Source organism: Quercus suber, unplaced genomic scaffold (assembly GCF_002906115.3).
Source record: "Quercus suber isolate HL8 unplaced genomic scaffold, Cork oak 2.0 scaffold_113, whole genome shotgun sequence".
NCBI classification, from domain to species: Eukaryota; Viridiplantae; Streptophyta; class Magnoliopsida; order Fagales; family Fagaceae; genus Quercus; species Quercus suber.
The window spans coordinates 654,569-668,859 of NW_027069578.1; the positions used below are offsets into that span (position 1 = coordinate 654,569).

A 14,291-nucleotide genomic window follows, 5' to 3' on the forward strand; every position below is an offset into this window, starting at 1 on the left:
TTTTCTCATATTTTATTTGACTCTCTCTCTCTCAAGAAGATAGCCAGATGGGGGGCTCTTCGTCATGCAAGGTTGAGAGCAAATTCGAGTGCGGTAGAGGAGACGGCTAGATTTGGGTGTGGGTTTGCAAATCAATTTGGGTCATGTGGATTGCAATGGTGCGGGGTGAGTTCACAAATATGGGTGTCATGGTGGTTGCTAGTTGAGTGTGCGGTGAGATGCATGGGTGGCAGTGGCGGTTGTTGGATATGGGTGTGGGTGCCAGCACAAAATTGGAAAACGCAAAAAAAAAAAAAAAAAAAAAAAAGAAGGCGACCATCTTATTAGGTGTAATGTGTAATGAAAATTTGAATATGAGGTGTAGAGTGTGCTTTAAAAGTGTATAAGTAAAATAGTGCTTGATAATTTAAAATAAATTTTTTTATATAAGAGTGAGCTTTTACGTATTGTGAGAGGTATAATTATTGGTCATAATCTTATTCGAGCTTTAATGGAAAGAAAGTTGAACTTCTATTTAGAACTTTTTTTTTTTGGTTGAGATGATCTTCTAATTAGAACTTGATAGGGAAAGATCCAAACTTTTTGGAACTGCATATAATCCCACTGCTAACAAAGTCAACAAAACAAGGAAATCTCGGGGTCACTAATTTTTAGTTTCAAATTATGCCTTAATATAAGAAATTGTTTTTGATTTTGAGATTTTTCCCCTAAAAGTTAATTTAACTTAAGCTCTCCATATATGTAAGTAATTCTTTAAAGTTTAAACTCACTTCACAACATCATTATGTCATGGTTCAAACTTCAAAACCTTTTTAATGAATCCTCACGAATTGCATCAATTATCATGGATAGATTTTTTTTTTTTTTTTTCTGAATATCATGGATAGATTTTGCTAGGAACCCTTCTTGATACACAAATATGGTACCACATTATTATTATTTGGGTCCGGTTAACCAATACGTTTTTGAAAATTTTTTATTGAAAATTAAAAAAATTATCAAATCTTTTTAATTTTTAATAAAAAAAATTTCAAAATAATATTCTATTATGTACTCTTATGACACACATTAATAAAATTCTGGGATAATTACAGTAAACCCACCTGTGGTAAGGCCTGTTTTCACTTTGCCTACCCGTGGTTCAAAACTTATCACTTTGCCCACCTGAGGTACCTTCCGTTAGGGATCTGTTACCCACCTCTCCGTTTGCAGTTAGAAAAACACATTTTTAGAGAAAAACAAACATAACAAAGATCAAAAAGAGAGCTTTTTATTTCTTAAGAACTTCTATAAGAACAAAACACAGGAATAGCTCAGATCAAATGCTCAATGAAATCATTTTTAATCTGGAGGATGACGCAAAGGTGGGAGTATAGGACAATTCCTTCAATAAAGACTTCATCAAACAGTTCCTAACAATCCAATTACATGCTCCACACTTGGAAAACTCATTGAAACGTGGATTAGGAAGCAATTACAGAACCCAAAAAAGAATTCACAAAAGGGTTTATAAATTCTGAAACATTTCAAGTAAGCAAATGATATTAGTCCAATTTCACACTTTTTGATTCAACAATCAGCTCAAACTTCTGGGTTTGTTCAAATTTAAATTTAAAATTAAATAAATACAAAAAAAAAAGAAGCAAACATACAGATCCAAAAACAAGAATCCTAGGTTTCATATTGGCACAAATCCTAAAAAACATTTACAAAAATCCTACACTTGAAAAAGTGCTCTACTCTAATTTCACAAAAATCCTTTCAGACACTTTCAGTCATTCACAAAAATCATACACGGTTCAAAACCCAGACCCACCACACCTAGCAACACAAACACAGACCCACAAGAACTGACACTCAAAACGAAAGGGATTGGTATGAAACTATTGCAAAAAATGGGGTACAAAGGCAGTGGCCGTGGGAAGAATGCACAAGGGATTGTCACTCCGATCGAGCCCAAACTGCGCCCAAGAACATGGGTATGGGCTTCAACGATTTCAACGAGACAGAAGATAAGAAGGGTTTGTTGGGTAGTGACTCTGTGGGTGTAGAGAGAGTGAAGGAGAAGTTGGGTTTGTGTTTGTTATGGGTTGGGGAATGTTTAAGGGAATTTCAATTAATCTTGAGTCCATCGAGCCAGTCGTGGTCGCTAACAGAGACGGTGAACGGTTCGCACAAGTTCGTGATCCAAGGCTACTCGTTGGCGAAAGGCATGGGAGTAGGGAAGCACATCGCGAGCGACAACTTCACCGTCAGAGGATATCAGTGGGCGATATATTTCTATCCCGACGGGAAAAACCCGAGGACAATTCTGCCTACGTTTCGTTCTTCATCGCGCTCGCCAGCGAAGGCACCGACGTCGAGCCTTGTTCGAATTAACCTTAGTCGATCAAAGCGGCAAAGGAAAACACAAAGTCCATAGCCATTTCGATCGCGCACTCGAAAGCGGTCCATACACTCTCAATTAATCTGGGTTTGAATTTTTTTTTCTTTGGACTGAATATGGGTTTGTTGTTTTTTCCTCCAATTTGTTCTTAGAAAACGGTCCATACACTCTCAATTAATTTGGGTTTGAATTTTTTTTTTCTTTGGACTGAATCTGGGTTTGTTGTTTTTTCCTCCAATTTGTTCTTATAGAAGTTCTTAAGAAATAAAAAGCCCTAACTTTTTGATCTTTGTTATGTTTGTTTTTCTTTAAAAATGTGTTTTTCTAACTGCAAACAGAGAGGTGGGTAATAGATCCCTAACGGAAGGTACCTCAGGTGGGCAAAGTGATAAGTTTTGAACCACGGGTAGGTAAAGTAAAAACGGACTTTACTACAGGTGGGTTTACTGTAATTATCCCTAAAATTCTTGTTATTTTCTTTTTAAGTGGAGGTCCTACTTGGACGTGTGGAGTAATAATGAGTTACGTTGTACAAGGGAAAAAAAAAACAAAATACATCCCTCTGTCTCTCTTTTGGCTCACAATAATACAACCTCAGTTACTGGTTTTTGTTTTTCTGGGGAAAATCATTATAGCGTCTCAATTGGAACTTGAAAGTGGGATTATACAGCACTGACTCGAAAACAGTGGGCGAGGAAGGCTGTCACTTTAGTGGCTTTGTGGAGAGAGAGAGAGAGAGTATAATTTGCAGGCGGTACAGTGTGGAGCACCACGTGTTGTGAAGCCGTATTAGCCGTGCGGTTCATAATCACAAAAGGCGAAGTTGGGGAACGGTGGCAATATTCTGTGGACCCACTTGATCTCAATATCTCATACATGACGCGTCTAAACAAGTGAGGCCCACAAATCCAGATTTACGAAAATAAAAAAAATACTATTATGTATCCATGATGCCTAAACAAAATTTTTCTGCCACATCCAAAATAAAAATTAAAAATATCGAAAACTTTCTAGATAGTTCCGGGATACGCAAATTGTCACCGTGGAAGGGGATGTCTTGAATTTTTAAATTCCGTAGCTCACCGGCAGTGCTAGGAATTTTTTTAGAGTAGAAACTTAAATTGCACAATATTTAATAAAAAGAGAAGTTATATATTAACAAAAAAAAAAAAAAAACACACACACACACAAGCACATAAAATATTACAATTTCTTTTTACAAATTTTCTTATTTTGAAATCGTTACATGATAGTCTCATTATTAAATGTTGCAAGTTACATCTCTTCAAAAGTTTAGTTAAATAAAATTTTTCTTGAACTTTTTCTTTTTATTTGTAAGGCTCTAATATATTGTTAAGAATACTAAAATTGAAGAACAAAATTTGACTACAAACTTAGTTGTAGACAACTCTCACTAAACAAATTAACATTGTTACTGTAGGAATAAAGGCCTAAAATCATACATTGGGCCTTGTGCTTTGCCTGAGGGCGTTGACAAGTCTGAGAAGGAATTAATAGTTATGAGGGGTTCCAGTTTAGAGTATTATAAATAGGAAATGAATGGGAGGCGGTTCGAGGAGGAATTTCTCATTGGGTATGATATATATCGCTCAGATGTGTATTCCAACGATGAAAGTAGCCTTCATGTAAGCTCTAATGATAGGGACGTGCCTCATGAACATACGAGAAGGAAAGGAAACCCAAAAAGTCTAAGGAAAAACTACTACTATCATATTAAATACACTACAACTGCTTTTCTAGCCGCATTTTCGTGGAGAAGACCCCTGAACAGTATTACTTTGGTTACTACAACTCACAAAAAACCAGAGAGGGTGTTTGATGGGACAGACATTCAAGTAGGGGCTCAAATGATCAACAAGTGTAGGATCAGGATGGTTCAAGGAGGGCTATATAATGTAAGATATCCTCCACGAGGGATGATCGGAAAAATCAAGAAAGAAATACTTTAGCAATCTAGAACCAGACTTGTAATAAAGTTTTAAAAGCAATATCTAAGAATTAGTCTCCTTGGACTTGGCCGAGAACATTTTTTTTTAGTAAACGACTATTATCTTTCCTTCTTTGTCATTAAAATCTATTGGTTTGTTACTAAATTCACTAAATCCTAGTTTTACAACATATTCTCTACAAATTTATTGTTTTAGGCTTTTTGAGCTTAAACCCATACACACATTGGGCTAGGAGTTTAAATCAGGTCTTTACAGTTACATATTTTGAAAATCTAACCGATAAATTGTATATTCTCTATATTCTTAAAAAAATCAAAATTTTATGTCAATCAGATGTTATTTACTATTCGATCCATAAACTTATTTTTTATATATAATTTTAGATTACAAAAACTCGAAATTTAAACATTTGATTGACGACATAACTATTGATGTTTTATCTTTTTGAAATTTTGCAAGTACGGAGGATTTAAGAAGAAAATGTAATTAATTGTGGATTTGTTAAAATTCATATCCAATAAAAAAATATTGAATAGAGTTGTAGTCTTAGTCTACAACCAAGCTTGTTGCCAAATTTTGTTTAATGTTTAATTATGTTGAGCCTAAAAAAAATTTAGGGTAGTCACAAGGTTTTTTAAAGGATAAAAAAATCATAAATTTTTAAAATTTATGCATAATAATTGTTTTTTTTTTCTAAGTCGAGGTGGTCTTGTGACCACCCTAAACTCTATGTAGAGCCGCCCTTGCCGTAACTTAATTAATAAATTTCTTGTCAATGGAATCTAAATTTGACTTTTACCTGTGTCAATGTTGGAGCATTCATATTTGGGATACTAAAAATTTTATGCTTTTAGTACCTTAAAAATATACTTTATCTATTTTTACATCTCATTTAACAATATACTCAACATCAAAATTTTTACTTTTAACACATCACTCAATAAATTAACATAAACACCCATTAAAATAGTATAAAACATACACCCACAAGAATCCATAGCAACCAGCCACCACCACAATTCATAGCCAAAAATTTTCATCAAAAAAAAAAAAAAAAAAAAATCCATATCAAGCCCACCAAACAAACACTACAACTCTAATTTATAAAAATAAAAAAAAAAAAAAATAAAAATAAAAACCTCACCTTAAACCCATCTCACCAACAACCACAAACAGTCACAAAACCAACAACCCACCATCGTCGTAGTAACAACTAAAACCCACCACAAAATCAATTGAAACCTAAAACCACCGCCTACTATGGTAAAACTTTGAGTATTTAGAGATTTGCTTTCATTATTCCCAATAAGATAGCTTGGTAACAGATTGCTTCTTCCAAAGTGTGCCCTGTTCGTTCCACTCGCAACAATTCAATTAGTTCTCCGGGTGAAAAAACCAGTAGACATTCCTTCTTCTGAAACCAACACTTTTGATGTTATTTGACGCACAATAATTTCTATATGTTGATAACAACCACTATGTTCAACCACAAGGACCCAAAATCACAGAGATCCATGAATCAGGTTGCGAGAATGAGAGCGAGAGAGAGAAGAGTGTGTGAGGGAGTTGAAGAGTGAGGCAGAGACTGACTTGAGAGAGAGAGAGAGAGAGAGAGAGAGAATTTAAAGTATAATAATAAAAAAAAAGGTTAGCAATAAGTAGCAACTTACTGTAGCATGTTGCAAAAAAATATTTAGATATAGAACATGAAATGTTGGGTCATTTTTAGTATTGAAGTGATAAAATAGCATTTTGGTTATTTTAGCAACTCCAATGTCAATACTCTTACATACACACCCCCCATCCCCACACCCCCCACCCCCCACCAAAAAAAAAACATGTACTGAATAGACTAGTAACACTTGAGAGATCTAACTTATATACAGGTACCATCATTCTTCTTTACACTAACTCAAAGAACCCTCTAGATCAAGATCCCACGCAATATATAAGATATTACACAAGATGCAATAACTTATGGATGGATGGCTGAGATGAAAAATTAAAAATTAAATTTTAGCCATTAAATCATAGAAGATAAAACGTTAAAAAATTAAAGTGTTTTTCCCCGTCAAATTGGATGGCTAGGATGAAAAGTTAAGTATTTAAACCTCTGCCTCCCCCACCCAAAAAAGAAAAAGAAAAAGAAAATCGAATTGTACATGCATAGCCAAGTACTTTTAGTTATATTGGTGAAATGAGTTGTCTAGTACAATTCACTTAACTTTATAATAACGAAAAAAATGTCAAATCTTATTATTCTTCTAACATGGTAGAAGTTAGAACAAGTTTAGGAGACCAAAAAGGATTGTCGATGGCAATTGGCAACTATCATTCTTAATGGCAAAATCAAAAATTTTATTTAAGGGACCAAGCTATATATCATTCTCAAAAGCAGTATTTAATGGCTATGATTAGAGATGACAATGGTACAAGGCTACAGTCGGACAATAGGCGGTCCTGTCTTCACTTTCAAATGAGGAAAACCCACATGAGATGGAGAAGAGTAAGTCATGACAGAATATAAGACATGAGATGGAGGCACTTTGTCATCTGTAATTAGTTGACTATGTCATTAATGAGATAAAGAAGATAATATATATATATAAAAAAAAAAAAAAAAAAAAAAGGAAGGGCGAGAGAGAGAGAGAGAGAACAAAAAAATTTGTTTAGGGTATAATAATAAAATATGTACAAGATAAATAAATTATAAATACGATGTTGATAAAAGACATTAAATTATATAAATACATAAATATATTTTAAAAAAATATATATACACATTCGTTTCTCAAAAAAAAATATATATATACACATTCTATGTGGTGGGACCCTAAAACCCATCCCACCTCGTTCCCTCTTCAGAGTGGAGGAAAACCTACGTGAAGTGGACTGAGACAAAGCAGATCAAGTGAAATGGGACATTTTTGCCATCCCTAGATTTTTTGTGAGCTGCATGTGTGATAAAATTCAATAATCACAATGAGAGAAGAGAAATTTGAATTGTAAATATCTTCATTAAAAACGCCAAAAGATGCCATCCCTTACTTATGATTGGCTTTTCAACTTGATTCTTTTTTATGAAATGGAATGATTTTATTAAAAAAACAATAGCCCCAAACAGGATAAACTTATCTCTATCAAACCCCTCTATGTTAAATTCAGAAGGAGGGGAAAGGAAAACTCTGATAAATTGAGAAGTGGACAAAAAATTCATGTATTCAATTTTTAGGCCCATTGGCTATAGAACCAGATGGCCTCTGCAAAAGAGCAAAGCACAAAGAGATGGAAGCAATATTCTTCCTCAGCGTTGCATAGAGGCACATTGTGTCGCTAATGTCAAAAAATCAAGACAAGAAGGCTTGGTGAGGAGGCAATCTGCAGCAATTCACCATAAAAGCATTTGAGCCTATCATGAATTTTTGCTTTCCAAATCTGATGTTGGATTATATCTTAGTTAGGGGAAGGGGGGTTTGTAATTCTACTTATTCAATATGTAGACTTGACTGACATATCTCCTGTGATGGTGTGAGTCCAAGTCCATTTGCCATTCTAGGAAAATACTGAGAGGGGGATTTTCTGTATTAACTTAATAGTGGGTTCATCAAAGAGGATGGTTAGCTTGGCTAAATCCCAAGTGTTCTGATTGAGTAATTGGGACACTAATGTGGCAGTATTGGGATTAGCTCCTTCTTAGGAATTAGAATGAAAGTTAGGAGGCCAGGAATCCAAGTCCTTATTAAGTTCCCATTTCCTACCAAGAAGCAAGCACATCGAGATAGCAGATTTTTGGTTCCTTCAACACTTCTCCAAATTGGTGATGAGCTTCCCATTGTATGATGATTCAACCAATTATTTCTAAATTTATATTTATTCTAGAGTACATTGACACATACACAGTTTTTCTTGATTAAAATCCTCCATGAAATTTTTAAGAGGAGAGCTTGGTTAAAGTCCTTGGATCTTCTAATTAAATCCCAAACCTTAGCCAACATAAAGATGACCACGCCATGGGGGTCAAAAAGGATCCAAATCTAGATTTTGGGTTCCACTGATAGTAGCATCCATCTGATCACCAAGCTCTTTTGTGAATTGTATAGCTAACATTGTGTAAGTTAGGATGGCATGTGCAACGGATTTAATGAGAGTTGCTCTGCCTTGCCAAGATATATTTTTACCCTTCCAACCACAAAGCTTATTTTCTAATTTTTCTTTTATCGGCTTAAGGTCTTTTGCTTGTTGAGCCCCAACATCATCTTAACTAATTTAGGGATTGTTTGCTAACTTCCTTCAAGTGAAATAAACCAGATTTCTCTACACTAATCACCTGCCAAGTCTAAAGAAAATATTTCTCCAAACAATTCTTTAAAACAATAAGTTGTTACATTTTTGCTTTGCAAAAGATTAATATCATCATCTTCATAGCAGAGTTTGATATGAGAGAAGCATTACCTAATACTTTAACCGCATAAATCTAGCCTTGTAAGAGCATTCACATCCAGTTTCTAAAAAAATCTTCTTTTATCATTTCAAAAACTACTTTATCTATTGTACTATATTATTTTATAACACATCCAACATCCTAACTTTTATTTTCCTATACAATACATTAAAATAATATATCTACACAATAAAATTTATTTTTTTCTCTCTCTCTCTCTCTCTCTCTCTCTCAACCACTCAGCACCTCCATCACCACCGTGAAGACCCAAAACCCCAGCGCAGAAACTCATCCTAAACCCCAAACAAACCCAGAACAGAAACTCAATCCAACAATCAACAACACAAACTACCTCCCAAACCCAAATCAACCCAACCATCAACAACACAACCACCCACCAATCCATAAACCATGGCACCACCCCAATCCACCATCAACAACACAACCTCACCCACTGATCCACCACCTTGACACCACCCCGATCTACCACATCTACCACCACATCAAACCCATGAGCTCCACCAACCCATGAGACCCACGAAGGCTGGATTTAAGAGAGAGAGAGAGAGAGAGAGAGAGAGTCTACTTAGTGAAGGCAAGCATGGCGAGGTTTTACTTCATCGGCGACGGTCAAGCCATTAGGCCCACGTTGCTGCAACCATCTGCCCATGCTGCCACAATCACCTGCCCACGCTACCGCACCACCTGACCAATGTTGTGTGATCTGAGAGAGAAAATTGAGAGAGGCAATGCATAGGCACTGATTTACAAAGAGAAAGAGAGAGAGAGAGAGAGAGAGAGAGAGAGAGAGAGAGAGAGAGAGAGAGAGAGAGAGAGAGAGAGTCAAAAACTAAAAAAAAGAAGAGTGAGAGGAAAAACTGAGAAGGAAGAGAGAAAAAAAGAGTAAAAAGCAATATAATATGTTACAATCTTGCTACAGTGCCATCATAAATTTAGGATGGTACTATAACTAAGTTGTAAATTTGTTTACGATTAGAAGTCCAGATAATGCATCTTTTTAGTGGTTTGATGCTAAATTTTAGCATATCCAAAGTTTTACAACTCCAGATTCTAATGCTCTAATACCTCCATGTTGATGAGCCTCATAAGAACCTCACTTCCTAGAATGAAGAGATGTGGAGATATGGGATCTCCCTATTTAATCCCACGAGATAAAGAGAAGCTTAGGCACTAGCCTTCATTTAGTAATACTGGGAATTGGATTGTAGATATACATGAGTTGATCAAGTTTATGAATTTGTAATTCAAGCCAACCACTTTGAGAGCCAGCAATAAGAATTTCCATATCATCTGATCATAGGCTTTTTGGAAATCTAATTTGATTCCCAAGAATCCTTTATGTATATTTTTTATTAAAAAAAAAAAAAAAAAAACTATGCACCACTTCTTGAGCAAACACCACATTTTTTAATAATCTAGTGATTTGGCACAAATGCCACCTAAGCTAGATCCACCACTCTCAGTAAAAGAGGCCTCAATCTACTCACCAGGATTTTAGATATCACCTTATAGCATACATTACACAAACTGATAGGCCAAAATTCGCTAAAATTGCACTCCCCCTTTTTCCTAGGGGTTGAAGATATGAAAGTTTGATTGAATTCTTTCAACAACCACCCACTTCTAAAGAAACTTTGAGTGGCTAGCATGATTTGATCTCCCATTGTTTCCTAATAATGTTTATAGAATAAAGTTGAGAAACCATCTGGCCCTAGAGCCTTGAGGGATTTCATTAGTTCTATTGATTTCCTCCCTCGTAGGAACTCTACATAATTCTTCATTTTCATCATCAAAGATGCACATATTAATAAGGTTTTCCAAATTCTCAGGAATATTTAGGCACCTTTAATGGTATAGAGCCTTAAAATTCTTATTAAAGTATTCTTGGATGTCTACTCTATCACTAATCAAAGATTCATCATCTAATTTGAACTCTTGTATACAATTTCTTCTTCATCTTATTAGGGTGGATAAATGGAAAAACCTTGTATTTCTATTGCCTTCTCAAAGCCAAAGTTCCTTTGATATTTATTTTCATTTTAGATCCTCCCAAGCCAGCCACTGAACAAGTCCTAAAGGCAATGAAGCTTCAAGTTCCAATTCTTTGGTTGACTCTAAATTTTGGATCATTGCAATCTTCTTCTCTATCTCCTTGATTATCTCCCTTGAATTTCCAAAACTTCTCTTATTCCATCTCTTTAGCTCCCTTTTCAACTTGATTCTTGCCATAATGTCACAGGTCAAAAAGGTTCCTAATGACAGAGAATTAGGGTCTGTTTGAGATTTACTTATTTTGTTGAAACTGAAAACTTTTTACTGAAAATACTGTAGATAAAGGTAAAAGTTAGTTAAAATAGTACATTAGGACCCATAAATAGTACCAAAAAGTGCAATGAGACCCATGAATAATAGAAAAAATAAGCTGAATAGTAAAATAAGTTGATAAAAATAATTTTTGCCAAACAGACACTTAAGGTCTGTATGGACACTGCTTATTTTGCTGAAACTAGAAACTTATTACTGAAAGTACTGTAGATAAAAGTAAAAGTTAGTTAAAATAGCACAGTGGGGCCATGAATAGTAGCTTATTTTGTTATTATTCATAGGTTTCACTGCATTTTTTGATACTATTTATGGATTCCATTGTATTATTTTAGCTAATTTTTACATTTATCTATAGTACTTTCAATAAAAAGTTTTCAGTTTTAACAAAATAAGTGGATCCCAAATGAACCCTTAGTATATGTTTGGCAAAAATTAAAAAATCAGTTTATTTTACTATTCAGTTTATTTTTGCTATTATTCATAGACATGGTACTATTTTAGCTAACTTTTACCCTTATCTACAATACTTTTAGCAAAATAAACGGATCTCAAACAGACCCTTAATATGCAATTTCCAAAATGTAAAATTTTTAGGTTGAAGAAACATTAGGTTAATATTATCATTATCATACCGTAAATTTTGAGTATAGTTTATAGTGTGTTTTCGTGTTAAAAGCCCATATTATCATCATACAATGGCCTATGATTGGCTTTTCAACTTGATTCTTACCATAATGTCATATCAAAAAGGTTCCCAATGACAGAGATTTAAGATGCAAGTTTTAAAAAGGTAAAATTTTTAGGTTGAAGAAACATTCTATTAAGATTATCATCATAATATAACTACTGAGTAAAGTTTGTGATATACTTTTGTGTTAAAAATTCTTTCCTCTCTCTTATGTGTGTGTGTTTCTCAAAAAGATATTTAAAAAAAAAAAAAGATTAGCATCATCATATCATCATATCATGCTGAGGAGAATAATATTAAAAGAACATTACGATGACTTCAAAACCATTTAATTTTATGACACTTCAAGTTAACTTCTAAACGAGTTTCTCGAAATCTATGCTAGTGATGTGATGATAATAAGAACATTAGAGGCCAAAATCCTTCTGCTTCATATGAATCTTGCCAGCGAGACTTTGAAAGCATATATCACTATGCCTCCGTTTGGATAGAGATGAAAAATTAAAATTATTTTACTATTCAGCTTATTTTTGCTATTATTCATGGGCCCCATTGCACTTTTTGGTACTATTTATGGATCCCACCACACTATTTTCAACTAATTTTTATCTTTATGTACAGAACTTTCAACAATAAGTTTTCAATTTCATCAAAATATGCAGTATCCAAACAGATCCTATATTAGTATTGAAGTTCTAATAAGGGGGAAAAAAACCCAGAAACTTTCTAAGGATTTTCTGCATCACTTGAACTAGGGCGGGTATCCAAATTGAATTCCTCAGTGACCTCGTCAACGATCCTCCATCTGTCACACAGATGCTCACATGTATAAGATTTTAGTTTTAGATTCAAAATTTGAAAGATACAGAGAACTGTAGAAACTCCACCTTTCAAGAACAAACTTCCCTTCTTTGTACTTTTGGCTCTTCTCATGCACCGTTACCTAATGGAATATAAAAATAAGCATTAGTCGCATTGTTTTCCATTTACCAAAATGTCATATTTTTGGATTGTAATTTGTAAAAGAAAGGTAATATTCAGTTTGTGAAGTAAGAAACTAAAATTTGGAACCCCCACACATACACCAAAGAAATGTGTGTCACACAATCTGACTGTTCTAGATGAAGTGGCCACGGGGTTCAGTGCAGCAGCTGATGATAGCGGATTGTTGATTTCAATAAAGAATGCCTTCTAGATGGACTGTCATAATTTTCTAGGTGGTAAGAAAAATGTTTATTTATTATATATCAAACCAATTAAAACCCTCATTGTTTATTGCCTGCTTAAGAAAAGTCTAAAAGGACCATATCTAAATATTACGATTTTCTGGGTTACAATAGCGTGACTCATTGGTTATTTATTCATTCCAATGGAAGATAATTTAAAATGAAGAAGAAGAACACACCCCTTCAAATCTCCATTCCATTCAGCAGAAATTGGAATATTTAACTTATAAAGAACTTATTACGTCTCTAAAATTTTTTAAAAGGAAACTATATAATTAGCTGATGAGATTTTTATCAATAAATATTTTCAATAGAAACAAACAATGCACTTATCCTAGGAAAAACATATTGATCTACGAAGAAGGAAGCTTACATATTTCCAACCAAGATATTGTCCACAGCTGCAGCAAAATATATCTTCTACAGTATGCATACCAGAAAGCATCATCCTCTCTTCTTGACGTCCAAGAGTTATATTTACCCTGTATGAAACCTCCATAGATTAGAAATTATTAAGGACTAGAACATGCAATCAGATTTCTTCATGTCCTAAAAAGACAAGAACCATAATATCTTATTTTGTTAAGACAGTTACGAGTTTTGAATCACAAGACAGATTTCTAATCGCAAGCTGACGACAATTACAACAAAGATCATGTCATTGAGATTTGAATAGATTATACCCAACATATGAAGGTTAGCATTCTGCCCGCCCTATGTTCACCAAATTGTCCTTTTTACTTGGAAAGGGCAATTGGCTAAAAAGACAGACAAAAGGGTAATATCCCATATTTCTTCCCTAACGAATTTGGGGATAGACCAGCAAAAAAATAAATGAAAAGAAAGGATATGCACATAAGATTTTTAAGATCTTGTTCTAGGTCCATCACATCTCTAATACAGGCCTACACCCTCAAGCTCTAGCCCCTATGCAATGTACCAATTCTTTCAATCCTCATGCCTTGTTATGCAAATTTTTATTTTGTCTGATTTTTAAAACAGAAGGGGGAGAGGGGTGCGGGGTGGGGGAACTAAATTGATAAGGTTCCAATGGAGAAGCGGCAAAAGATTCAAAGACAAAAGGTGATCAAACAAATGACAAATACACAAAACCCAGAAAAAATGGGGGCAAAGATATCAGACCAATTAGTACCTCAAAGAGGATGTAAATATAAAGTCTGATGGGATTTAAAAAGAAAAAAGGCGCGGGGGGGGGGGGGGGGGGGGGGAGTTC

At 34.5% G+C, this 14,291-nt stretch overlaps 1 protein-coding gene across 1 annotated transcript in view; it reads right to left on the minus strand.

Annotated features, from left to right (window-relative positions):
- Nucleotides 1–12,325: 12,325 nt before the first annotated feature.
- Nucleotides 12,326–14,291, minus strand: part of LOC112031733 (protein yippee-like At5g53940) — a 6,094-nt gene continuing 4,128 nt past the window's right edge. The window contains exons 2-4 of the mRNA XM_065775519.1: nucleotides 13,431–13,539; nucleotides 12,719–12,774; nucleotides 12,326–12,636 (exon numbers count right to left, since the gene is read on the minus strand). Coding sequence (XP_065631591.1) covers nucleotides 12,558–12,636; nucleotides 12,719–12,774; nucleotides 13,431–13,539 — 244 coding nt within the window. The 3' untranslated portion in view covers nucleotides 12,326–12,557. The remainder of the gene's footprint in view (nucleotides 12,637–12,718; nucleotides 12,775–13,430; nucleotides 13,540–14,291) is intronic.